Source organism: Canis lupus, chromosome 2 (genome assembly GCF_048164855.1).
Source record: "Canis lupus baileyi chromosome 2, mCanLup2.hap1, whole genome shotgun sequence".
In the NCBI taxonomy this organism is placed as follows: Eukaryota; Metazoa; Chordata; class Mammalia; order Carnivora; family Canidae; genus Canis; species Canis lupus.
Genome location: NC_132839.1, coordinates 33,211,626 through 33,238,813, shown reverse-complemented (window position 1 = coordinate 33,238,813; position 27,188 = coordinate 33,211,626). Strand labels below are relative to the sequence as shown.

Below are 27,188 nucleotides of genomic sequence, written 5' to 3'. Positions count from 1 at the left end.
GTGGGCCAGATTCCTACTCATCTGCATTAAAGTCCTAGGATTATTTCACTGTTTTACCTGGAAGTACATAAAATTCATCAGTTTTGTGACCTCAGGCTCCAGGACCTCGACGGTTTTCTCATAAATTTCCACTCTATTAGGTTGCTCATTACATTTCACCTAGGAATAAACAAGTATGACATAAAGAGGCTTCAACTTAGCTAGAAGTGAGAGGGAAGGTCATTGTTAGGTCATTGCAGTCCCAGCCTGCTGTGGCGTGGGATGTGGGAGGGAGGGTAGGCTGGTGGAGTAGGGGTGTGGTTAGGCTGAGATGTGGGGGGAGAAGGGTAAGAGCACTGTCTGACTATGGTAGGGGCATGGTCAGCAAGAATGGGTGCGCCTGGCTGGGGTGGGGACACCTGTGGGATGGCCCGAGAGCAGCTCCTCCAGGTGTACAGCATGACCGCGTACTCTTGGCCTTCTTCCAGCATTTCATTCTGTAAGGGTACACAGGGCAAATCAGCAAGCAGGAAAACAATCATAAAAACGGAGATGCCTTGTTGCTAAAATCCAGAGGCAATCCTGACTCTCACTCTGAGGTACAGACAAGTACCAGGACCTGTATGCCACGAGGCAGCTGCTAAGAAGTTGGTGATGCTGCAGTGTAGCACTGTGGCCATAATGACCTCCGGAAACACCCCCATGGCTTCTGTGGGCTGGAGAGGAGCCAACACAAACCTTGGCACCTGCCACAGCCGCTATTCCTCAACTCCGCTCTATCCAAAACAACCAGCTGGCAGTGCAGATCTGAAGTTGAGCACAGATGCCAGCATAGTGCAGATGTGCACAGGGTCAAGGCCTTACCACCAGGCTACAGAGAGCCTCTGGGCTCCTAAGACTGAGGCAGCTCCATCATCCCTAGTGTATAGGAGGAAAAGCTACAAGTATTTCTGTAGCACTTAAAATCCAGAGAACAGTATCCATGCAAAGAGGACTGCCATAATTTTTTAACTGCTGTAGTGTTTACTCTTTTCACATTGTTTCCTTTGGTAAAAATGGTAAAAAGCGCAGAGATGTTCTAAAAATGTCAACTACAATTTCATTATGTTCTTAAGAGGCTTTAAAATGTTTACAACTTTTGATCTAGTAACTTCACTTATACAAATCTAGCCAATGGGAATAATGATGTGTTTGGAAAGATATTCATTATTATATTTTTTATGACAAAGAAAAAAGGGAAACTAAACATGCAAAAATAATGAAATTGTGGAAATTACAAAATGGAATAGATAGCTATTAAATATTACTTTAGCTGGCACATTTTGACATATGTCATATGAAAAGTTCATGAAATCATTAAAATACGTAATAGCAACACAATTCATTCATGCAATCTGAATCACAGTTGCGTATATAACTGCATGCATGAGTACAGGTATAAATGATAAGAGAGAATGGACTCCCTCAAAATGCTGACAGAAGCTTCCTTGCTCAATTTCTTGCTTCAATTTTCAGAAAGAACATGTATCGTTTTTATAATAAAGAAAACAAAGTCTTCTCTAAAAACATAAGGCATCTTCATCCACTTTCTTCTCTTTTTCCTTAGTATATATCATACTAAGATAACACCAAAAAGTGTATATTTGCCATCACTAGTAGTATTCCCCCAAGGAAAACAAAAACATGCAGAAGGAATTACCATGCTAGAATGAACAGTCGCTTGTTCAATATATCTTGCAATACCAGTAACAAATGCATTTCTGTCTTCAAAGTTAGTGTTGAAATTTGGCTGAAAGGAAGAGAAAAACCATCATGTGGAGGTCAGCACTGCAGGCAGTACAACCTACTGCTGTCCAGCACAAACCTGGTAGAGGAGTGAGGATGGTGGGGGCTCGATGCAGGGCTGCTGGTCAGGCAAAGGCAGCTCTTCCAAGAGGTCCACATTGGATAGTGCATCCTCCAGTGTCACCTGGGCCGCCATCTTGGCCTAGAACAAAACACAGCACAAACCTGCACTGTGAGGAAGGGTGGAGATACTGACAATCATTCCAAGGTAGGGAAATCAGACCCCCACTTGCCTGATCCCTCTCTTGAGCAATGGGGATGGCTGACGTGGTCATGACCAATCCCTTGGGTCTGTTGTCTCTCTTAGGACTTGCTGGCAAAGAAGTCATGATGTAGCCTCTCCTGGCCTCCAGTTGTGTCACAGTGGCACATGAACCACCACACATACCTTTGCTTCCTGTCACCCTTCCCACCTTGGAGCCATCATCCCTACTGGGCTCTCTGGGAGGGTCTGACAACCTGCTCACTGGGCCAGAGGAGGGAATGTCCTCTTCAACACCACTGCCCCAACCACTTCAACACCTGTCTGCCCCAAGGAAGCCAGCACAGCCTCCAACCTCCAAGGGGGCAAGAGTGCTTCCCTGCAGATGGACATTTCCCAAGTGGTTCTTCTATGCAAAGCAACACACTAAGGAATAGAGATGGAGAAGGTCAGAGCCCTTCTTCCTCCAGCAACTGCCTGTAGGGACTACTAAGGTGGGGGCCAAGGGTCAACATGAAAGAGGGAGGGGACTGTTAGCACAGGACTGACAGCACAAACTCCAAGGCCAGTGCAAGAAAGCACAAAAAGGGGGTGGATGTCATCTAAACACATCTGTGGCAGCTCCAGGGGAGAGGAAACAGCACATTCCAAGCCTGCCTCCTTCAGAATGCTGCTCCGACCCTGGATGGGATACAGGGAGTAGCAGCTCCATCCTCAGACACAATACACCAAGCAGCCCTGACTCTGGACACGCGGAGCAGCTACATGCATTGTGAAAAGGAAAGAGCAGCAGGCAGGCTGGTGAGAACACTAAATGGAAGAAGCCCTCAGTTGCTCCTCCCAATACTGGGCGCCAGACAAGGTGTCAGTGTAGAAGTGCGTGGTGAGGAGAGTTACTAAACCCCCAGCTACTGGCTGGAAAACCAAAAAGGGAACCCCAGAGCACCGGAAAGCCCCAGGGACAGTATGGAGAGGAAGAATCTCAGAAGAATGAGATTATAAAGTTGCTAATGAACTCTGGGCCCCCACCCCTAAGCTGTAAGTGCATGAATCTGATCCTCTCACACTCCAATCCCTGAGATCACAGCCAGCTCCCAGATGGCCACAGGTGGCACACACAGGACAGACCCAAATGGCACTCTAGAGGCTCTGAGAACAGAACTGACATTGAATCACACCCCAGAGAAGGAGGTGTCAGAACCACAACCTACATTGAACCAGGTGGTTTGCCTGCTAAAATAAAAAAAAAAAACAAAAAAACAAAAAAACACAATAGCATTCTCCTAGGACTTCAGACCTAGAGTTCCATTTCATAATATCCAAAATGTTCAGCTGCAGGCGAAACTACCTAGCACACAAAGAAAAGATGATTAACAGATACCGACAATGAAAAAACCCAGATATTACCATAGATATTACAATTATGTAACAGAATTTAAAGCAATGATTATAAAAATGTTCTAATAAACAATAATAACACTCCCAAACTGAAAGAAAAAATAAAAAACCAGGGAAGAAAAGATACCACATAAAGAACCAAATGAAAATACTAGAAATTTTAAAGCTAAAAAATACTATACAAAAACTCCCTACACAAGCTCAAGAGCAAAGGAAAGAAAAATTCAAAGGAACTTGAAGACAATAATAAAAATTCTCCAATCCGGACAACAGAAAAAAGGTTGGAAAAAAAAATGAGCCTCCGAGGATCTTTGGGACAAGAGAAATGGTCTAATATTTGTGTCATGAGAGTGGAAGGGATGCAGAAACTGGGTGAAAACAATGGCCAAAAACCTCCCACATTTGGCAGATCATTCATGTATGAATTCAAGAAGCTTAATGGATTCCAAACAGGATAAACCTAAAGAAATCCACACCAGGCACATCATAGTCAAACTGTTATAAACTAAAACAAAGAAAAAAAAAATTGAATGACTAAGTCACAGGAACACAAGACACAGAATAAGGAATACAGTTAATGATATTGTAATAGTGATACATCAGGACAGATGGTAGCTATACTTATAGTGAATACAGCATAATCTATAAACTTGTTTATGCAAGTTTACAGCAATACAAATTATTGCTGAACTTGTTCACTGTATGCCAGTATAACACTGTGTCAACTAAAATTCTTTTTAAAAATTAACTGGTGAAACACAAAAAGAAAAGAATGTGTTAGAAACAGAGAAAAAGTGCCTTATTATCTACAGAACAATTTGAATGCCTGTGGATTTCTCCTCAGAAACCAAGGAGACTTGAGGAAGTAGAATGACACTTTTTAAGTCTGAGAGAAAAAGAAGTGTCAACAGAGAATCCTACATCAAGTGAAATACCCTTCAGGAATGAAGGTAAAATAAGAATTCTCAGATGAGGGACACCTGGGTAGCTGAGTCAGTTAAGTGTCCACCTTCATCCCAAGTCATGATCTCAGGGTCCTGGGATCAAGTCCCATATCGGGCTCCCTGCTCAGAGGGGAGCCTGCTTCTCCCTCTGCCTGCCACTCTCCCTGCTTGGTGCTTTCTTTCTCTTTCTCTCTCTCTGACAACGAAAAAAAAAATCTCAGATGAAGGAAAATAAAGAGGATTCATAAACAACAGGCAAATCAAAGTTCTTCAATAAAAGGGAAGTACTACAAGAAGGAAACTTGGGACACGAAGAATAAAGCAAAAAGCAATCCAAAGGTTAAACAGTGAGCAAAAAGACTAGATTATTTCCTTCACAGCTCACAGCTCTAATAAATGAAACTATGAAAAGCAATATAACTATGAAAAGATCACATATAATAAATTTAGAATGCTAAAAATGTCAAACAATCTAACAAAGGCAGGAAAAGGAAGCAGAGTAATGAAAAAATAGGGATCCTCTTTCTGCTATTTTAGGACACAATGAGAAGTTGGTGTCTGCAACCTGAAAACGGTTCCTCTGATTCTGTGACCAATTCCAACTTGTGACTTTTTTTCCCACACCACCAAGGAATTCTTGGACACCAGCTGGGTGTTCTATAGTTCAGCTCAATTCTGACACTATCTACCTGCAGATAGCATCAGATCCCACATGTCAAAGACTCAGTCCTACAAGACAAACCCCCCTCCACCTCAGACGCCAATCAAAATTCCAGGTTGTCAACTGTGCTTCTGACCAACCAGCCAGAAATCAGAGGTTACCGTGACCCCCTCCTTGGATTCAATTAATTTGCCAGAATGGCTCACAGAACTCAGGAAAATGTTGTACTTTCTAGATTACCAGTTTATTATAAAGGATATATAACTCAGGGAAGAGAGGCATAGGGCTAGTTATATGGGGAAAGGGTGCCAAGCTTCTATGCCCTCTCTGAGTGCTCCACACTCTTTCCAAATATTTCATCAATCCAGAAATTCTCTGAACCCTGTCCTTATGGATTGCCCCACATGAGCATGACTGATTAAATCACTGGCCATTGGCAAAGGATTTAACTTCCAGGTCAGGGAGGTGGGATGCCAAGTTCCAACCCTCTAATCCCATGCTAGGTCTCCTGATAATCAGTGCCCTTCTTAAGGGGCTTTCCAAAAGTCACTTCATTACCATAAACTCAGGGATGGTTGAAAGAGGTTTGTTATGAATATCAGTATCTTCCTTATCACTTAAGAAATTGTAGGAGTTTTAGGAGCTCTGTCAGAAACAGATAAAGATCAAATATATAAAAATCAGAATATTACAGACCCTCACCAGACATGACTATGCTGGGACCCTAACAGCTTGATCTTGGACTACTAAGCCTCCAGAACTATGGGAAATAAATTTCTACTGTTTACAAGCAAAAAAAACAAAACAAAACAAAACACAAAAAACCACACACACAAAGTGTGCGTGATATCCAAACATATCAGTAATTACATTGATCATCAACAGTCTAAACAGGGGTGCCTGTCTCAGTGGGATCAGTCTCACTCAGCAGGATCTCCTCCTCCGCTCACTTTAAAAAGAAAGGAAAGGACGGAAGGAAGGAATGGGGGGAGAGGGAGAGAGGAAAGAAAAGAAAAGAAGAAAAAGAAAAGAAAAGAAAAGAAAACATTTTTAAAAAGTCTAAACACACTAATTAAAAGTCAGAGATTGTCAGAAAGGATGAAAAAATCCTGACTCAACTATACGCCAGTTACAAGAAACTCACCTCAAATATAACAACATAAGTTGAAAGTAAGAGGGAAAAAGACAAACCATGCAAGCACCAGGCCAAAGGAAGCTGGAACAGCTGTGTGAATAGTAAACTTCAGAGCAAGAAGACTACCAGGAATAACAAGATGCACCACATACTGACAGAGGGAGACAGAACAATGATCAACATGGATGCATCTGACAAGAGACAGCTTCAGATGACACCAGGCCAACACTGACAGGAGACAGGCCACTGACAGGCCAACACTGAAAGGAAAAGTAAATCCACAAGTGCCCTGGTGACAGTGACATTTCTGTCCTTGACAGGAAATCAGCCAGAACATGGAGCAAAGACAGTGGGACCTAATGGGCCTAACTGGCATTCACACAAAACTCCTCTCAACAACAGATCTGTTTTGTGTGTTTCTAACTATAAATTTAAAATGTAGCAGATCACAAAAAAATAAAAATAAAAAATAAAAAATAAAATGTAGCAGATAATTTTTCAAAATAGCTGGTCCTTTTGTAAACAAGGAAGATGGCCTTTTAAAAACTTCCATCATCAACTTCCTTCTATCATCAGGACTTCTTGTTCCACATACTCATGAAAGAAGCAGCCCAGGACAGCGAAGCACAGAAAAGCAGGGGCTTGGTCCTCACCCTGGCCACTGCTCTGCAGTGTGGGGAGTCCCAGCGACGTCTTCTGAAGCACGAGATGGCCAGACAACATGCATTCTACAGATCCAGCTCTGAGTCCCACACTAGGCCTTTGCATGGCCAGAACCCACGCCGTGCGACATGCCACAAGAGGCCTGGGGGCTCCTGCAGCCCTTGCATGCCCCACAACATTCATGCAACTGGCCATTAAGGAAATGGTCAGGCTAACTGCCCATGTGACCAGGCACCTTGGCCTCCTGCCCACACCACGCTTCTTCCTCCCTACCTCTGCCCAAGAGAGGCCAAGATCACCCTCAATGGGGGAAGAGGTGGTGCAGGAGGCTCGCACAGGGTCCGTGACACACTTAAGTCACATCCAGGGAAAAACATAAATGCTCAACTTAAATCAGTAAAGACACTTTCCTCATATAAAAATATCAATATTTGTGTGATACACACAATGAGATATTATTAATCAGAAAGGAAATAAGGAAGGAAATTTTCACCCATGCTACAACACAGATGAACCTTGAGGACATTACGCTGAGTGAAATCAGTTACAAAAGGACAAATAATGTATGATTCCACTTATGTTGGGTACCTAGAGTAGTCAAAGTCATAGAAATAGAATGGGGTTGTCAGGAGTTTGAAGGAGGTGGAAATGGGAGTTAGTGTTTAATAGGTAAAAAGTTCCTGTCTGGGAAGATGGGAAAAGTTCTAGAGAGGACAATGGTGATGGCTGCACAACAGTGTGAATGAACGCACTCAATGTTGCTGAACGGCACAATTAAAAAATGGTCAAAATGGTAAATCTGATGTTAAAATTTAAAAAAATCAGAAAAAAATAGCAGTGTTTACTGTACATAAATCAGAAAATATGGACAAGGGAAAAATCCATAATCCCCCTCATCCCTCACAGAAAGATGTTATGATACAAGCTGTTTTGTATGCTGCTTTTTTCTTCCAACTTTCATAAAAAAGTTCACAGTGTTGGGACGTCTGGGTGGCTCAGTGGTTGAGCGTCTGCCTTTGGCTCAGGGCGTGATCCTGGGGTCCTGGGATCGAGTCCCACATTGGGCTCCCCGCAGGGCGCCTGCTTCTCCCTCTGCCTGTGTCTCTGCCTCTCTGTGTCTCTCATGAATAAATAAATAAATAATTTTTAAAAAGATGTTAAAAATACACCAAGGATACATTTCAGTATAGGATCAGGAGAGTAGTATAAGGTGTTTGCCCTTATGGAAGGAATGACACAACTTTGTCATATTTGCTTCATAAAAAATTACAAATAATATTAACAACAGTCATTTTGGGTTTGTTATACTGCTCTCTGTAATATATACATATTTAACTTTCTCATATGACAGGTAATTTGGGTTACTGATAGGAAAGATAGATGGAAAGGGACAACCCTTATGTGATAGGGAGACTAGGTACAAAGAAGGCTGACACAGGAATCCAGGCAAGAAATTCTGATTATCTAAGTTCAAGTGGAAGTAGTAATGTTGGACAAAAGATTACAGATCTGGGATATATCACAGAGGCAGATAAAAAGGGTTTGGTGGTTAGATGCAGGAAGAGGTGGAAAGGGAGTTCAAAACAACTGTCAGTATATCAGTTAAATTGGGGTTGTCTGGGAAGCCTGCTCCTTCCTCTCCCTTGGCGGCTCCCCCAGTACGTGCTCTCTCTCTCTGTCAAATAAATGAATAAAATCTTTAAAAAACTTAAAAAAAAAAAAAAAAAAGGTTAAAATTGTTGAACATGAGGCAGCCTCTGAGGAGAGCAGAATGTGGCAGCTGCAAGGTGGAGAAGCAAAGCAGTGATGTTCCGGATCGAGGGCCTTGCACTGAAGCTGGACCCAGAGGAGATGAAACGGAAGATGCATGAGGATGTGATCTCGTCCATACAGAACTTTCTTATCTATGTGGCCCTGCTGTGAGTCGTACCTTTTATCCTAAAGAAATTGGACAGTATATGAAGATGGGCATCACATGTAAATGAGAGAGATGAGGAACCCAGTTACAATTTCTACTCCTATCTGCAAATGAATAGGCCCAGAAAGATGTAAGAGACTCTTTGATTGAATGGACATAAAAATTCTACTTGTCAAGAACAAATTTGGCTCTGACCTTCATAGCTAAAGTTTAAAAATACTTGGGAAGTAAAGACATCTTGTGGTGATAGTACACCCATATGCCTATGATGTTCAGACTCTATGAATGTTGATATAATTGTAAGTAATGTCAAACTCTATTTTCTAACAAGTATTAATTATAAGGGAATTCTATCTACAAAAAAAAAATTGTTGAACATGTTTCTGCAGCACCTTTTCAGCTTCCTGTAGGCCAATGGCCAAGGCCCTGCTGTAGCTCCCTGCTGTCTTTCCCCTTGTCACATTTTCATATTTCATGTTTTCCTGTCATAAACACCCCCTAAAAGACCACCCCCCCCAAAGAGTGCTGCAGTTGCCATGAGCACATGCACACACATACCCCAGGGCCCCACAAACACTCTCATGTCTCTCCACCCTGTGCATCGTCCACAAATGCATATCTGCACAGCCTTCCCCTCAACCACATTAAGGAAACCTGGGAATAGTCAGCTCTGGGTCCTACTCTCCAAAGTCTCTGTCCTGACTTGTTCTCTAATATCTCACAGTTCTACCTCCAAGATTTCTTTCAAATCTACTTACTTTTCTCCATCTCTAAGTGCCACCGACAGACCCTACGCTCATGATGGACTCACAACTCTAGAAATGATGTCCATGCTCACTGTAACCACTCTGGCCGCCCTCCTGGCTGCAGGACCTCACTCCTTCCTGCCACATCCTCTCAAGCCCACTGGGCTTTCTTCCGGGCATGACACTTGCCCCAGTGGCCTCTGGTTCCCTTCCCCCCTCACTGCCTATGCTGCCACCAGCCAGAGAAAGCCTGTGTCCCCAGGACAAGGGCACTTCATCTGCCTAGCCAGCACATGACCTGTGGGGCAGAGCGTCTACTGCACCTGAGGGAGTGACAAGACTTTGTAACCAGCTTCGACAATGCCAATGCCCAAAAGCATAATGAAAATGACTTCTTTGGAATAGTGCTCAATCCTGCCCACGCTGCCAGGGGAGAGTTTAGTTTAACAACTCAAGTCACATTTCTGTCTCCACCAACGCAATTCACATGAACATGTAAAGAGATGTGCACCACTCAAGGCCTGTTCACAGCAAGATGGCCTCTGACCACAAGTACAAGGGGAAGAGAGAGAGAAGGTGGCCATCTGCAAGCTGAGGAGAGAGGCCTCAGAAGGCACCAGCCCTGCTGACACCTTGATCTCAAACTTTCAGCCTCCATTAACCATAAGACAATACATTCCTGTTGCTCAAGCCACCTTGTTTGTGGTATTTTTTCTGGCATCCCAAGCAAACCAACACAGAGCTAAGAACGAGTCACACAGAATTGCCGTGCAACAATCCCTATACCCTTGCACCAACTGGCTGCTAAAGTCTACCATGTACTGGTGTTTTTTGGTCATAAAAAAATATATGCTCAGTGCACAAAAAGCAGATGGCTAGGAGTGCAACAAGGGTCAGCGGACCACCCAAACCTCATTCTCAAAGAGCTAGCACAGGCACCTCCAGAGTGTGGTCCCCCACCTCCCTTTGCAGTGAACTGACTCCTTGGTTTACATAATCAGCAAACACTGTCAAGCCAGGCTGCCCCATTGACTGACTCTACCTGCAGTGGTTCCCAGCCCTCAGGTTCACGGCCAAGCTCTACAGGTCGTTAAGGTATATCACTGCCATTTTAACAAACCATCAACAAACTGATTTTGTACATTTAACAGTTTTTAAAATAAAGATTTCAAAGGACTTACTGAATATACTTTGTTGCTCTTCCAGTGACTGTTCGAATACCCCTGAATCACTCACAGGGATCCCCTTGGCTCAAGGGGCACCTATGCTCTGGTGTCAACATTAGTGGCTGGGAGCTGGCTAGTCGCCTGAATTCTGAAGCCTGCACACTGTGCCGTGTGCCCCACTCACCCAGCTTATTTCTTCACTCAGCCTGTGTGGGGAAGGCGCCGTGCTGATTGCTCAACAGGACCCCTAGGGCATGACCCTGGCATGGGGACCTCATGCCCATGAGCTTAAGCTGGAGAGGAGGGGTGCTGGAGATGGGAGGGAAAGCCGTGCTGTGACACACTAGAACACTCTCAGCCAGGGAGACCCTAGCGAGATACTTCTTCCTCCTATGCCCCATACTCCCTACCCTTGGGTGAGGCACTCCCAGGACACAGGCACCAGCTGTGTCTCAGCTGGGACTCAAGCAACCACAGGTTCCTGCTCACTACCAGGAACAGACTCATGCAGAATGGAGGCTCAGGTCTATGCAGGGCAGAGTCTTCAAAATCCTGCTGGCATTTATTTGCCTCCGTAAGAGGTATCTAACTACAGATTTCCCTCTCCCCCTACAAGACGGACCACCACACTGGTATACATAAATCCCTCTCACACAACGCTGCCAGTGCAAACTAGGGGCATCCCTTCCTTTCATCTCCTACCCAGAGCTAGAGCCCAAGGATCATGCCCCATGCACCTCAGGTGGCCACCACAGGTGAGCATCAGGGGACCCTAGGTGGGGTCAAGCAACCACATGTAGTCAGGAGGCTGGGGTTCCCAACACTGGGCTGAAGAGCCTCACAGCTGCCCATTGGAAAGGCTGTGCCTACTTGACATGCTGAAGGCCCCCATAGCTGCTGACCTCCTTTCTCCCTCACCTGGCAATGTCTGCCCCTCAGCCTCAAATTCACCCTGCATCTTCTCAACAAGTTGTCCTCTTAGCTGCACTCACGGTGGTGCCATCCCATCCCAACAGATGAGCAGAGCAAGGTTCAGAGGTCCCATGGCCAGAGCAGGGACAGAATCACCCGCTCCATCGCCAGGCACTATGTCTACCTGGATAAAGGCCAGAGGCAAACAAAAAAGCGGGTTTCACAAAGGGTGAGTGCAGGTGTTAGGAAGCAGCCTAGGCCTGAGGGGCAGCAAGAGCTGGAACCCCAGACAGAGCTGCCCAGGGGAGTACGGGAACAGGAGACAGGGCCTCCGTGAGCATCTAAGGGAAAAGGCCAGAGGATTTCTATAAATGTAATAGTCACCACACACTTTGAAGCAAAGAATACTGCACAAGAGAACTTGCTTAAAAATATACGATGTAATCATATTCCCCGTTTCTGGGTAGCATCCGGGTAGATGGGAAGGAAGAAAGGGAAGCCCCCTGTTTGCGGGCAGTTCCATAAAAAGGTAATAGCAGACAATGAGTCCTTATATAACTCAATGGTCTTGGGAAAAAAGAACACTTAAGCCACAAAGAATTCATAGAAATTAAAGCAGTGAGACTGATTTTCAACTAGCAGCATGGGTGGTGCCAAGAAATTAAAAGGGAAAGAAAAACAGTACGTATGGTGTGTGTGCGTGCACGCACACACACACTGGTTATGAGTATGTCTCTAATAAGCCAGTACCCTTAGGAAAATGGAACACTGTCAGAAAACCCGCTGAAGAGACAAGACAAAACAAAGGAGCAAGGTAAGAGAGGTGCGAGATGGGCACTGTAGGTAAAGCAAGAAGACAGGTACCAGGGGTTGGTGACAAGGGGCTCCTGAAGGGACCCACAATCCAGACACTCCTGCCAAAGCCCCTGAAAGCATAGCATGGAGGCATCTGCTCACCTGGTTCAGATCCTCAACAGTACCTTGGTGTGATGGCAGGGCTCAAGGGGCAGTATTACAGAGCTGATGTGAAGTCTCCACATAAGGCCTCCTCTGAGCCCAGACAACTTCAATCTGCACTGCCCTCTGGGGCCAGCCCAGGCCAGCCTGGAGCCAGACTCAGGCCAGGGAGGGAGGCCTTACATTTTAGCAGATTGGAGGACAAACTGCTATGACCATAGAGCTGTATTTCTGTTCTATCATCATTCCCCTAGCATTTTCTGCAAACAAAAAACATTTGAAAACACTTTTGGGTGAAATCATCTGCATGTATTTGGAAGAAGGACATTCATCTACCAGGGTAAAAAAATAAAAACAAAGAGCGAAAGGAAATAAATGCCAATAAAAGTTGAACGGACATCAGCTTGAGGAGAGCGACTCATGTAGAAGGACGGCTTAAAAACACCAACAGGTGGGGCAGCCGGGTGGCTCAGCGGTCTAGCATCTGCCTTTGGCCCAGGGTGTGATCCTGGAGTCCCGGGATCGAGTCCCACATCGGGCTCCCTGCATGGAGCCTGCTTCTCCCTCTGCCTATGTCTCTGCCTCTTTCTCTGTGTGTCTCTCATGAATAAATAAAATCTTTAAAAACAAAACACCAAGAGAAAAACCCCAAAACATAAACAGTAAGCAAACTGATTCTGGTTACTTCTGGCCTCCAAATTTAAATCTTAAGCAAATCAAACATTTAACTCGAATATGTCTCACATTCTCACAAAGGAACTCAACACATAATTCCACGGATCTGTAACTTTTATCAAAGCAAGGTCTGACCTAGATAAATTACTGTTCACAAAAACAGAAATGAAATTACAACTGTTCTGCTAAGTACGTGCCTATTAATAAATACAAAGCATCCAAGGGCCAGGAATTAGACAGTGCTGGGTCTCACTGTCCGTAAGATAGGGTGGCAGCTAAACCAGGTCGCAAACAGGATTACAAACTGACCGCAAAGCTCTGGAGGGGCAGGAAGTAGTATGTGTAGCCATAGCTAGCACCTGGATGCCCAAAGGAAGGAATGAAGCACTGGGACAGTAATTCAGGGGCCAGAAGCTGGGGGTCTGGGAGTAGATTGAGAGGTGGGGGCAGCACTAGCACTGTGCACACATGAGGACAGAGTCTAGCACTAGACTGTGAGACCCAGAGCCTCCCTCTGGGGGCATCTGCCAGGATGGTAGCCCAGTGTCAGACAAAAGCCAAGTGAAGGTGCATCCTATCCAAGAGCCAACAGGTGGGAGCTCTACACAGGCACTGAAAACAATAATCTTTGTTTAGACTAGACACTGTCAGGGCAACTGAACACCAACATGGTGAAACCACAGGCAGGGAAATGCAGAGCTGATAACTTTGGTGCCCATTCATGTGTCCTGCTTGTGACACCCACAGTGAGAGTGCTGTGCATGTGTTGCTTCCACCCTGAGTCAACATGACCAAGAGCAGTCTTCTTAGTATTTCTAAACTTTTATTTTACAAATTGAAAGTATGTTGCTCATCAGACTCCACAGCATAACCAAACAAGAAACTATGAAATGACTCTGCTAACATGTGTAAGATGGATACTAATTTTCTTTCTTTTCTATATGCAAATAAAGGCACTTCCCAGAAAAGTAGAAATGTCCCATATTTTTACACAATCTGTTCACATGTAAAATAAATCATGTGAGGAAGAGAAGCATACTTTATTGAACCTTGCCTTTCTCTCCCACATTTTAAAACAGTGTGCCTTACTAAGTATTTACCCAAAGGATACAAAAATACTGTTTATAGCAGCATTATCTACAAAAGCCACATTACAGAAACAGCCCAAGCGTCCACTGACTGATAAATGGATAAAGAAGTTGTATATACGTACAATGGAATATTATTCAGCCATAAAAAAGAATGAAATCTTGCCATTTGCCATGACATGAATGAAGCTAGAGAGTATTATGCTAAGTGAAATAAGTCAGTCAGAGAATACCGTATAATTTCACTCATATGTGGAATTTAGGAAATCAAACAAACATGGGGGAAGAAAAAAGAGAAGCAAACCAAGAAACAGACTCTTAACCAAGAAAGTAAGAGTAAGAGTAAGGAGAGCACTTGTGATGAGCACTGGGAGATGTATGTTAAGTGTTGAATCACTACATGGTACACCTGAAACTAAATATACACGGTATGTTAACTAACTGGAATTTAAACAAAACTTGGAAAGAAAAAATTAAAACAACTTTTTTTCTGTATCACCAACTAGCATGGACTCCAATTTATTTCTCCAGATTAAGGGGGTAGTTGGAAGGGTGGGGATGAGGCTGCTGTATCATCAGGCAAAAAGCTCCTAATTAAAAATCAAACATCATTTTCTAGCCAAGCTTGAGTGGCTAAAGAAACTAGATTGTTTTAAATGCACAAAAACTTCAAATCCATTCTCAAAAGCAGCACTAGTCTCTGATGATCACGTCAAAAGAAATGCTGCTTTGACAAAGAAACAAAATCAAGTATGCTTGAAAATCACAATGAAGTGAAGTCTGAGATGGAGCATGCTTGGGAATCTTGAGCCTCTGGGCTCTTCCCCTCAGGACACGGTTCTCCAACTCACAGGGTCTTCCCAAGACCAGAGCTATGTGTCATGCCGTAGGTCTCCTGCTCCCACCCCACTCAGTGGGACCGGCCACTCTTCTGTCTGTGGCACTCCGAAGCTGCACTCGTGTCTGCCACTCTCCTTCCTCACTTCTTTGAACTGTACAAAGTACAACTTTCATCATGTTACTCTTCTGCTCATATCCACATGGCCACTGCTACCAACAGCTATGGCTCTCAAATCCTGTTCCATGAAACTCTGGGGTACTCCGTGATCACAAAGGAAAGCAACCTCGCCTTTAGCTATTTTATATACTGGCTCGCCTCCTGAGATTGCTATGAAGAAACTACTCAGATGCTAAAACAATCAATCAATAAAAGAATGGGCCCAGTATTCCACAGACTGAAGTCTCAATCCCTTAGGTAAAGTCAAGGGCCCTTCTTGCAGCCAGCCTACCTCAGCAACCTAACACCCAGGCCCAGCCTGACATATCCGTACTGTGCTCTCCCACTCCCAGGGCCCCATGTGGGTCCCTTGGGAAAATGGAAATGCTAGAAACCAGGAGCACATCGGTAAGTACCATGGTTCTTTTGAGGTGGCTGTCAAAGAGACTAGTTCTGCTTTTGAGAATGGTTTTAAAGCTTTTGTGAATTAAAACAACTGAGTTTCTTCAGCACCACAAATGCAATCACATAGATGGGCAAGAACACAGAAACTGATATACTGCCATCTGGCAGATGTTTAGATTGGACAGACTCTCCTTGGTGAAGTGGTTGTTTTCCTCATGGTCTGGGATACAGAGAGACAGCATGGTCTACTAATGAATTACTGGATGTTTCCCCGTGTGAATGCAGTAGTCCTTCTTTCACACAGAATCCAATGCCTGTGTAAAACAGTAAAGGAACACAGTATGTCCAGCTGAGTATACTTTTTCTAGTAAAATACATCCCACCGTGGCAGTCTCCGGGGCTCGGGGTGGGGGCCACATCCAGAAATCCCACTTCTGAGTGAAAGGAAATAAAGGAAACAAATCACTGACTCAAAAAAAAAAAAAAAATCTGCAGTCCATCTTCACTGCAGTATCATTCATAATAGCCAAGACACAGAAGCCACCTAAGTGCCCGTCAATGGATGAAGGAAGATATGGTATGTGTGTACATATGTAGACACATGAAGGAATGTTATTCAGCTATAAAAAAAGAAGGAAATCTTGTCATTTTCAACAACACAGATGGATCTTGAGGTCATTATGCTTAGCAAAATAAAGCAGAAAAAGATAAATTCCGTACAATCTCACGTATGTGTAGAATCTAAAAAAACAAACAAAAAAACCAAGTTCAAAGATATAGCAAAGTTGGTAGTTGCCAGAAGCAGGGAGTACAGGATGCATGACAAAGATAAAGGTGGTCAAAAGGTACAAAAGGTACAAACTTCCGATTATAAAATAAATAAATCCTGGGGATATATTACACAGCATGGTGACTATAGTTAATAATAATAATGTATTGCATATTTGAAGGTTCCTAAGAGAATAGACTTTAAAGTTCTCACCACAGGAAAAAAATGTTTCTGTAACTATGTGAAGTGATGGATGTTACCTAGACTTACTGTGGTAATCATTCTGCAGTATATACATATGTCAAATCACTACATTGTACACCTGAAACTAATATAATGTTGTATGTCAATTATATCTCAATTTTTAAAAGCTGCACGTAGATTGAGGTTAGGTACTCTCCCACAGATGAAACTGTATCTAAATGTTCTTTTAATAGGCATTCCTGTGCCTATTAAACACAATCCCTATGCAGTAACCCGCTGGGTTTTTTTCTTTTTCTTTGTGTGACTTGCCAGCTTGATTGTTTTCCTCTTATTTTGTCCTTTGAAGTGTTGGCATCTTCCTTATCAATGCAATGCGTAAGGCGCTCAGTATAGCACTGACATTACAGACATTAAAGCCATGTGAAAGTTGCTGCAAACATTTTTCCCAATCAGGCTACATGCCTTTCTTTCTATGCCACATTTTCCTCTGAAATTTCAGTTTTAAAATATCCTATCAATCTTGTCAGCCTTTACCCATTGGAATTTCCTCTTTCACTTCTAAATTTACCCAGGAGAAGAACTCCACCAGCCCCGCCCAGAGAAGGAAGCAGTTTCTAGTGCACAGCCCCCATCTCAGCAAACTGCTGACCCATTACCATAAGTCAAAAGCTACCCATCTGGCAAACAGTTTGAGGCAACAGTTAATCCTCAAGCACTAACTTGAAAGTAATGTCGAGATCCACAGAAGGTTCAGTAAGCTGATTAATGTTAGCAGTTCTTTTACTGGACCTCAGCTGCACAATAGTTCTTAGAACCTGATCTACTTTCAACTTAGTTATGTTTAATAATGCCATAACCACAGGTGAACCACCATCCACAACAAAAGCTAGGGACCTGCAAGTGATCCGTGGCAGACACTAACCAAGCATCGATCCCCCATTTTCTTTTATACAAGTAGCATCTCATTTATACATATTCTTAAAAGGCTCCTTTTTCAATTTAATCATTATAGGGGCATAGGGTGACTCAGTCAGTAAAGCATCCGACTCTTGATTTCAGCTCAGGGTCATGACCTCAAGCCCTCTGTAGAGCTGTTCACCTAGTTGGTAGTCTGCTTGAGATTCTCTCTCTGCCCCTCCTCCTCGACCCCTCTCTCTCTCTCTCTAAAGTCAATCAATTGATCTTTAAAATATAAAAAAAAGTAAATTTTATAATTACAAAAGGAATATCATGCTATATATATTTGTCTGACTTTTTTCACTGCTCTTGTATCACTAAGAGGCAATCACAATCACAAGTTGCTCTGAAGTGTTTTGACAGGTATATACTATTCCACTGAACAAACAGACCACAGACTATGGGCCCAGTCTCCTGAGCTGATAATAAGGGTTTTTATTATCATGAACTATGAGGAAAATCTTGCATGTTAATACATGCAATGAATTCTCTGGGGCAGGGGTTGGCAAACTTGCTATAAAAGGTCCAAATCTGGTCATTGTCCTATGAGTATGTAAGAGAATATTATTATACTTAGGAGAAATACAATGATGTGCTTCAGGGTAAAGGGCCTCAAATTGGTGGGAAAAAATTTTCTCCGTGTGTGTGTGTGTGTGTGTGTGTGTGTGGTTTAAGATTTTATTTATTTATTCATGAGAGACACAGAGAGAGGCAGAGACACAGGCAGAGGGAGAAGCAGGCTCCCCACAGGCAGCCTGATGCAAGACTTGATCCCAGGACCCAGGATCATGACCTGGGCTGAAGGCAGACACTCAACCACCGAGCCACCCAGGCACTCCTCAAATTTTGAGTTTCAATTACGCAATAATTTTATATTTCCCAGATATTTAAGATCTGAAAGAAAAGTTTAAAGAAAAAAAAAAAAGTTTAAAGAAAATAGTGAAAGATCTTGAAATGCAGAACTATTTCCACTTCTGACCCAGAAAAAAGGAGCAAAATTCCAACATTATGTTTTTAAAAAGAACTCTATCCCTTGGAATATGTACTAAAGCATTTGTGAATGAGATGAAATGCTGCATCTGGGATTTGCTGCAGGATAGTGCATGTGTGGGGGTGTCACAAGACGAACGGAGATCACTGTTGAGGGTTCCTGACACTATTTTCTGTGTCTGTACATTTTGGAATTGCCACAATGAACAGTTTAATACACATATATGTGAGATTTCAAGTCCCTCATCCCTGTGGGTGATGAGGCAGCAGCTAGTGGCTTTGCCTGTAGATACAAAGGGTCCTCAGTCCAGGTATATGGCCTGGCAGCCATTCCCCACCTTTTAAAATGCTTAAGTTCCTTCCAGCTTAGTTTTAATTCCTTTTTTCCTGTGGTAATTTAAAAGTCTTGAAGAGGTAAGAGCTTTTGAAATCAGCCATTTTCAGTCTGCTAAAAAGCTTATAAGGTCGATACTTTATTCAGAAAACCATAAAATTGGGACACCTGGGTGGCTCAGCGGTTGAGCATCTGCCTTTGGCTCAGGGTGTGATCCTGGAGTCCCGAGATCGAGTCCCACATCAGGCTTCCTACATGGAGCCTGCTTCTCTGTCTCTGCCTCTCTCTGTGTCTCTCACGAATAAATAAAGTCTTAGGAAAAGAAAACTATAAAATCCTGAGTAGGTTCCTCCAACTCAACTCCCCAAGAGTCCCCACGGAGCTGAGGTATGAGCTGGCTGTAAATAAACACAGCAGAAAATCACCAGGGAGGCTGAGCACAAATGCCAAATCTCGGACCTCAAACCCAATTCTTTAGAATATAGCATTATATAATCCTTTGAAATGATGGAAGAAAACAGTGGAGCAACTACATTTCTACCTAACAAAGACAAGGAATTCAGCTGCTCTAATAGCTACTCACCTGGCTCCAGCCTTTCCTTGTCATCTGTCCTCAAGGAGCAGTGGGAGCCTACAGCTCTGAAGGCTCACAGGTGCCCCATCATTGAGGGCCCGGCCTATGGAATGAGGAGTGCTACTGTTAACACTGAGTTTTAACTAAATGAGCTGCTATGGGCTGAAATGGTCCCCCAATCCATATGTAGAAGCCCTGATCCCCAGTACCTTAGACCTCATATGAATGGATCTTTACAGGACTAATTACGGTAAAATGAGTTCATAGTGTAGCTCTAATGCAACATGACTAGTGTCCTTATAAGAAATTAGGAGACAGACATAGAGAAAAGGCCATGTGAGGAGAGAGGGAAGATGGCCACCTACTAGCCAAGGAGTGGCTTTCAAGATAAACCACCCTTGCCAACACCTTGATCTTCGACTCCCAGCCCCCAGAACTGAATGAAATAAATTTCTGTTGTTAAGACATCCAATCTGTAGTACTTTGTTACAAGAGCCCTAATGGACTAACGCACAAGCCCCTTGGCAAGGCTTCATTCCTGCAAATATACCGGAGATGGGAGGAAATCAGGGGTACCAGCAGTACCGGCACCCACTACAGCTAACAACTAGCCTCACTGCAAGTTGCAGGCATGGGAAGCTCTAAAACAGCCATCAAAAGGCCACCACAACCAACAAGCACATACAACACTATCTCCTACATTCTAGTCACATCCTTTCAAACTAGTATCTGTTATTGACTGTACATGTTTTATGATTTACCCACCAGAGTCAGAGACAATTTACATTTATAAGCCACCAACAGGAGCTCATGCTCAGAGTCACTTTAGGGATGGAGCAAGCAGATGAAAATGACAGGGATATGAAACGCTCTGCTTTTCAAAATCATTGTTTTTGCTTTTTTTTTTCTTCTTTGCAAGAGGAGTTAATAAACTAGATAAAAGATGAAAGGAGAAATACTGAGTGTGTATAATTTATTTAAGCTGAATTTCCAAGCAACATGAGGTACTTAGAAACATCAACTTGGCATATGGGTGGAGATAGGGGATGAAACAGTGCTACCCCATCACTCCTTTCTGGGAGCTGCCAGCTGAATAAGCAGAAGCTATGAACCAGCATGGGGCTACAACTATCAGGAACAAACCAGTTCTTAAGCTTGGAGAGTTTTGCAAGAGTGTGAAGTCACATCCCCTGTGGTAGCTGTCCCAGTCCTTGGCCATCCTGGCAGAGGCATCCCCAAGCGGACTCACCCCACTCTGTTCATTTCTGGTGTGGGGGATGCCATATGTGCATGCGGAGAGGGTTACAGCTTCCCACATATCACGTGCATGGTCTGACAGTGACGTATGTGAAAGGATGTGTTCCTTTTTCCTGATGGAGGGTAGTGGGGGGATGTTGATTCTCCCTTTACTCAGGTGGCAGTTCCAGGGGTCAAGGACCTCCGCGGTCCCATGTCCACCCTTTGCACACACTCATCCAACCTCGTTGGATGAGCCAATTATCTAGAGGCAAATTATTAAAACATAAAAGAAAAATTAAATGAAAATTAGTTTTAAAAAATTAAATGAAAATTAAATATAATTAAATGAAAAAAATGTGATAGTTAACTTTATGTGATAACTTGGCTATACTATAGTATTATGCGGTTTTTGGTCAAATGCCAGTCTAGATGTTGCTATAAATGTGTTTTTTAGGGATCCCTGGGTGGCGCAGTGGTTTGGCGCCTGCCTTTGGCCCAGGGCACGATCCTGGAGACCCGGGATCGAGTCCCATGTCACGCTCCCGGTGCATGGAGCCTGCTTCTCCCTCTGCCTGTGTCTGTGCCTCTCTCTCTCTCTCTCTGTGACTATCATAAATAAATAAAAATTAAAAAAAAAATGTGTTTTTTAGAAACACCTGGTGACTTCCTGCCCTGCACTTCTGTGTGACTGCTTTTGAGAAGCTTTTGGATCTCTGTTGCCTCCATTCTGCCACAAGGTCAAGGCAGGAAGGGAGATGTGCCCTACTGTGCCATTGCTAGCATGTGACTCAGCCTGGGGGGGAAAGGGGGAAAGTGGAGGGAGAGGCCCTACAGACTGGGTAGGGGTGGTCCTGGGCACTGTGGCCACACACACCCTTCCTGCAGACTCTGAGTATGAAAGTCTCAAGTTCCCTCTGAATTCTCCCTTTATGCATAGGTCATGTGCATTCCTGCACTGTTACCCAAGATGGTGTATTTGAGAGTGTGCTTACAACTCTGTGCCTCAAGAGAGTCTTGATTTCATTTAGAATAATTGGAGGGCATGCCCCCACTAGACTGCCCTACCAGCTCTCCTAGAAGAACCTGTTATGACCTATTAGCCACAGGAGGGAATATGCGGGCCTGAAGGCCAGGTCAACTCTTCTGAGTTCCTTAGCTGGCTGGATCAGCTGAGATCTGTCTGGGCCATCTTCACACCCCATGTCCAACAATGCAAAGGAAAAAATACAGCTTCTATGTACAAAAACTTTATTTTTTTAAAGATTTGATTTATTCATGAGAGACACAGAGAGAGAGACAGAGACAGAGACAGAGAGAGGCAGAGACACAGGGAAAGGGAGAGGCAGGCTCCATGCAGGGAGCCTGACGTGGAACTCGATCCCGGGTCTCCAGGATCAGGCCCCGGTTTGAAGGTGGCGCTAAACCGCTGAGCCACTCGGACTGCCCCTGTACAAAAACTTTATGAGTGCGGTCTCCAGAGCAGCAGCAAAGCTGACTTTCCAGAGCCTGTGAAATGATCACATGCATGCATAAGTTTACTTTATTAAACACACAAGTTATTTAGTGATCTCTGGTGATACCTTCTCCCAAAGAATCAAGAGTTCAGGTAGTTTTAAAGCTCATTGGTTTTGGAGGAGGAGCAAGATGGCAGAAGAGTAGGGTCCCCAAATCACCTGTCCCCACCAAATTACCTAGATAACCTTCAAATCATCCTGAAAATCTACGAATTCGGCCTGAGATTTAAAGAGAGAACACCTGGAATGCTACAGTGAGAAGAGTTCACGCTTCTATCAAGGTAGGAAAAAAGAAATGAAGAAAAAGGCCTCCAAAGGGGGAGGGGCCCCGCGAGGAGCCGGGCAGAGGCTGGGGAAGTGTCCCCAGGACAAGAAAGCTCCATCCCGGAGAAGCAGGAGCTGCACCAACCTTCCCGGGCAGAAAGGGGCTCGCAGGGAGTTAGAGCAGGACCCCAGGAGGGCAGGGATGCCCTCGGGCTCCCTGGGACACTAACAGACACCTGCGCCCCGGGGAGAGTGCGCCGAGCTCCCTAACAGCTGCAGCCCGCACGGCGGGACCCGGAGCAGCTCGGAGGGTCTCGAGCAGAGGAAGAGGCTCCGTGTGGAGGGGGCTGCGCGGCCCAGAGCGTGAATCCAACAGCGCAGACCGGGAGCACAGGGCGCCGGGACACAGCCCAGGATCCCGCCTCCCCCGGGACAGGCAGAGGCTGGGAGGGCCCAGGAAAGCAAGGACGCTCCTGCCCCGAGCTGAGCAGAGCAGCGGCCCCGCCCCGGAGCCTCCAGGCCCTGCAGACAGGAGTAGTTCCTGCGGGAGCTGAATCCAGGTTTCCAGAGCTGGCCCCGCCACTGGGGTTGTTCCTCCTGCGGCCTCACGGGGTAAACACCCCCCACTGAGCCCTGCACCAGGCAGGGGGCAGAGCAGCTCCCCCAAGTGTTAACACCTGAAAATCAGCACAACAGGCCCCTCCCCCAGAACACCAGCTAGACAGACAAGTTCCAGGGGAAGTCAAGGGACTTAAAGTATACAGAATCAGAAGATACTCCCCCGTGGTTTTTTTTTTTTTTTCTTTTTGATTTCTGATTGCTTCCCACCATTTTTTCACCTTTCTTTTTCTTTCTCTTTTTCTTCTATTTTTTCCTTTTTTCTTCCTTTTTTCTTTTTTCTTTCTCCTTCTCTCTTCTTTCCTTCTCTCCCTCTCTTTTTCTCCTTTTCCCGATACAACTTGTTTTTGGCCACTCTGCACTGAGCAAAATGACTAGAAGGAAAACCTCACCTCAAAAGAGAGAATCAGAAACAGTCCTCTCTCCCACAGAGTTACAAAATCTGGATTACAATTCAATGTCAGAAAGCCAATTCAGAAGCACTATTATACAGCGACTGGTGGCTCTAGAAAAAAGCATAAAGGACTCAAGAGACTTCCTGACTGCAGAATTTAGATCCAATCAGGCAGAAATTAAAAATCAACTGAATGAGATGCAATCCAAACTAGAAGTCCTAACGAGGAGGGTTAACGAGGTGGAAGAACGAGTCAGTGACATAGAAGACAGGACTATGGCAAAGAGGGAAACTGAGGAAAAAAGAGAAAGACAATTAAAAGACCATGAAGACAGATTAAGGGAAATAAACGACGGCCTGAGGAAGAAAAACCTACGTTTGATTGGGGTTCCCGAGGGCGCCAAAAGGGACAGAGGGCCAGAACATGTATTTGAACAAATCCTAGCTGAAAGCTTTCCTAATCTGGGAAGGGAAACAGGCATTCAGATCCAGGAAATAGAGAGATCCTCCCCTAAAATCAATAAAAACGTTCAACACCTCGACATTTAATAGGGAAGCTTGCAAATTCCAAAGATAAAGAGAAGATCCTTAAAGCAGCAAGAGACAAGAAATCCCCGACTTTTATGGGGAGGAGTATTAGGGTAACAGCAGACCTCTCCACAGAGACCTGGCAGGCCAGAAAGGGCTGGCAGGATATATTCAGGGTCCTAAATGAGAAGAACATGTAACCAAGAATACTTTATCCAGCAAGGCTCTCATTCAAAATGGAAGGAGAGATAAAGAGCTTCCAAGACAGGCAGGAACTGAAAGAATATGTGACCTCCAACCCAGCTCTGCAAGAAATTTTAAGGGGGACTCTTAAAATTCCCCTTTAAGAAGAAGTCCAGTGGAACAATCCACAAAAACAGGGAATGAATAGATATCATGATGACAAACTCGTATCTGTCAATAGTAACTCTGAATGTGAACGGGCTTAATGATCCCATCAAAAGGCGCAGGGTTTCAGACTGGATAAAAAAGCAGGAACCATCTATTTGCTGTCTACAAGAGACTCGTTTTAGACAGAAGGACACCTACAACCTGAAAATAAAAAGGTTGGAGAACCATTTACCATACAAATGGTCCTCAAAAGAAAGCAGGGGTAGCCATCCTTATATCAGATAAACTAAAATTTACCCCAAAGACTGTAGTGACAGATGAAGAGGGACACTATATCATACTTAAAGGATCTATTCAACAAGAGGACTTAACAATCCTCAATATATATGCCCCGAATGTGGGAGCTGCCAAATATATCAATCAGTTATTAACCAAAGTGAAGAAATACTTAGATAATAATACACTTATACTCGGTGACTTCAATCTAGCTCTTTCTATACTCGATAGGTCTTCTAAGCACAACATCTCCAAAGAAACGAGAGCTTTAAATGATACACTGGACCAGATGGATTTCACAGATATCTACAGAACTTTCATCCAAACTCAACTGAATACACATTCTTCTCAAGCGCACATGGAACTTTCTCCAGAATAGACCACATATTGGGTCACAAATCGGGTCTGAACCGATACCAAAAGATTGGGATTGTCCCCTGCATATTCTCAGACCATAATGCCTTGAAATTAGAACTAAATCACAACAAGAAGTTTGGAAGGACCTGAAACACGTGGAGGTTAAGGACCATCCTGCTAAAAGATAAAAGGGTCAACCAGGAAATTAAGGAAGAATTAAAAAGATTCATGGAAAATAATGAGAATGAAGATACAACTGTTCAAAATCTTTGGGATGCAGGAAAAGCAGTCCTAAGGGGGAAATACATCGCAATACAAGCATCCATTCAAAAACTGGAAAGAACTCAAGTACAAAAGCTAACCTTACACATAAAGGAGCTAGAGAAAAAACAGCAAATAGACCCTACACCCAAGAGAAGAAGGGAGTTAATAAAGATTCGAGCAGAACTCAACGAAATCGAGACCAGAAGAACTGTGGAACAGATCAACAAAACCAGGAGTTGGTTCTTTGAAAGAATTAACAAGATAGATAAACCATTAGCCAGCCTTATTAAAAAGAAGAGAGAGAAGACTCAAATTAATAAAATCATGAATGAGAAAGGAGAGATCACTACCAACACCAAGGAAATACAAACGATTTTAAAAACATATTATGAACAGCTATACGCCAATAAATTAGGCAATCTAGAAGAAATGGACGCATTCCTGGAAAGCCACAAACTACCAAAACTGGAACAAGAAGAAATAGAAAACCTGAAGAGGCCAATAACCAGGGAGGAAATTGAAGCAGTCATCAAAAACCTCCCAAGACACAAGAGTCCAGGGCCAGATGGCTTCCCAGGGGAATTTTATCAAATGTTTAAAGAAGAAACCATACCTATTCTCCTAAAGCTGTTTGGAAAGATAGAAAGAGATGGAGTACTTCCAAATTCGTTCTATGAGGCCAGCATCACCTTAATTCCAAAACCAGACAAAGACCCCCCAAAAAGGAGAATTACAGACCAATATCCCTGATAAACATGGATGCAAAAATTCTCAACAAGATACTAGCCAATAGGATCCAACAATATATTAAAAAAATTATTCACCATGACCAAGTAGGATTTATCCCTGGGACACAAGGCTGGTTCAACACCCGTAAAACAATCAATGTGATTCATCATATCAGCAAGAGAAAAACCAAGAACCATATGATCCTCTCAAAAGATGCAGAGAAAGCATTAGACAAAATACAGCATCCATTCCTGATCAAAACTCTTCAGAGTGTAGGGATAGAGGGAACATTCCTCGACATCTTAAAAGCCATCTATGAAAAGCCCACAGCAAATATCATTCTCAATGGGGAAGCACTGGGAGCCTTTCCCCTAAGATCAGGAACAAGACAGGGATGTCCACTCTCACCACTGCTGTTCAACATAGTACTGGAAGTCCTAGCCTCAGCAATCAGACAACAAAAAGACATTAAAGGCATTCAAATTGGCAAAGAAGAAGTCAAACTCTCCCTCTTCGCCGATGACATGATACTCTACATAGAAAACCCAAAAGTCTCCATCCCAAGATTGCTAGAACTCATACAGCAATTCGGTAGCGTGGCAGGATACAAAATCAATACCCAGAAGTCAGTGGCATTTCTATACACTAACAATGAGACTGAAGAAAGAGAAATTAAGGAGTCAATCCCATTTACAATTGCACCCAAAAGCATAAGATACCTAGGAATAAACCTAACCAAAGAGGTAAAGGATCTATACCCTAAAAACTATAGAACACTTCTGAAAGAAATTGAGGAAGACACAAAGAGATGGAAAAATATTCCATGCTCATGGATTGGCAGAATTAATATTGTGAAAATGTCAATGTTACCCAGGGCAACTTACACGTTTAATGCAATCCCTATCAAAATACCATGGACTTTCTTCAGAGAGTTAGAACAAATTATTTTAAGATTTGTGTGGAATCAGAAAAGACCCCGAATAGCCAGGGGAATTTTAAAAAAGAAAACCATATCTGGGGGCATCACAATGCCAGATTTCAGGTTGTACTACAAAGCTGTGGTCATCAAGACAGTGTGGTACTGGCACAAAAACAGACACATAGACCAGTGGAACAGAATAGAGAATCCAGAGTG

At 43.7% G+C, this 27,188-nt stretch overlaps 1 protein-coding gene and 1 pseudogene across 4 annotated transcripts in view; one reads left to right on the top strand and one right to left on the bottom strand.

Moving 5' to 3' along the window:
- Positions 1–27,188, bottom strand: part of CYFIP1 (cytoplasmic FMR1 interacting protein 1) — a 122,998-nt gene that overhangs the window by 75,375 nt on the left and 20,435 nt on the right. For 2 of the 4 annotated variants that reach the window (XM_072795231.1, XM_072795234.1), the window contains exons 1-5: positions 19,529–19,550; positions 1,844–1,966; positions 1,679–1,768; positions 399–476; positions 58–159 (exon numbers count right to left, since the gene is read on the bottom strand). In XM_072795231.1, coding sequence (XP_072651332.1) covers positions 58–159; positions 399–476; positions 1,679–1,768; positions 1,844–1,960 — 387 coding nt within the window. In that variant the 5' untranslated portion in view covers positions 1,961–1,966; positions 19,529–19,550. Of the gene's footprint in view, positions 1–57; positions 160–398; positions 477–1,678; positions 1,769–1,843; positions 1,967–19,528; positions 19,552–27,188 lie in introns of those variants that run through there. The other 2 variants (XM_072795238.1, XM_072795242.1) reach the window with 2 other exon arrangements.
- LOC140610041 (mitochondrial import receptor subunit TOM5 homolog) lies at positions 8,634–8,789 on the top strand (annotated as a pseudogene).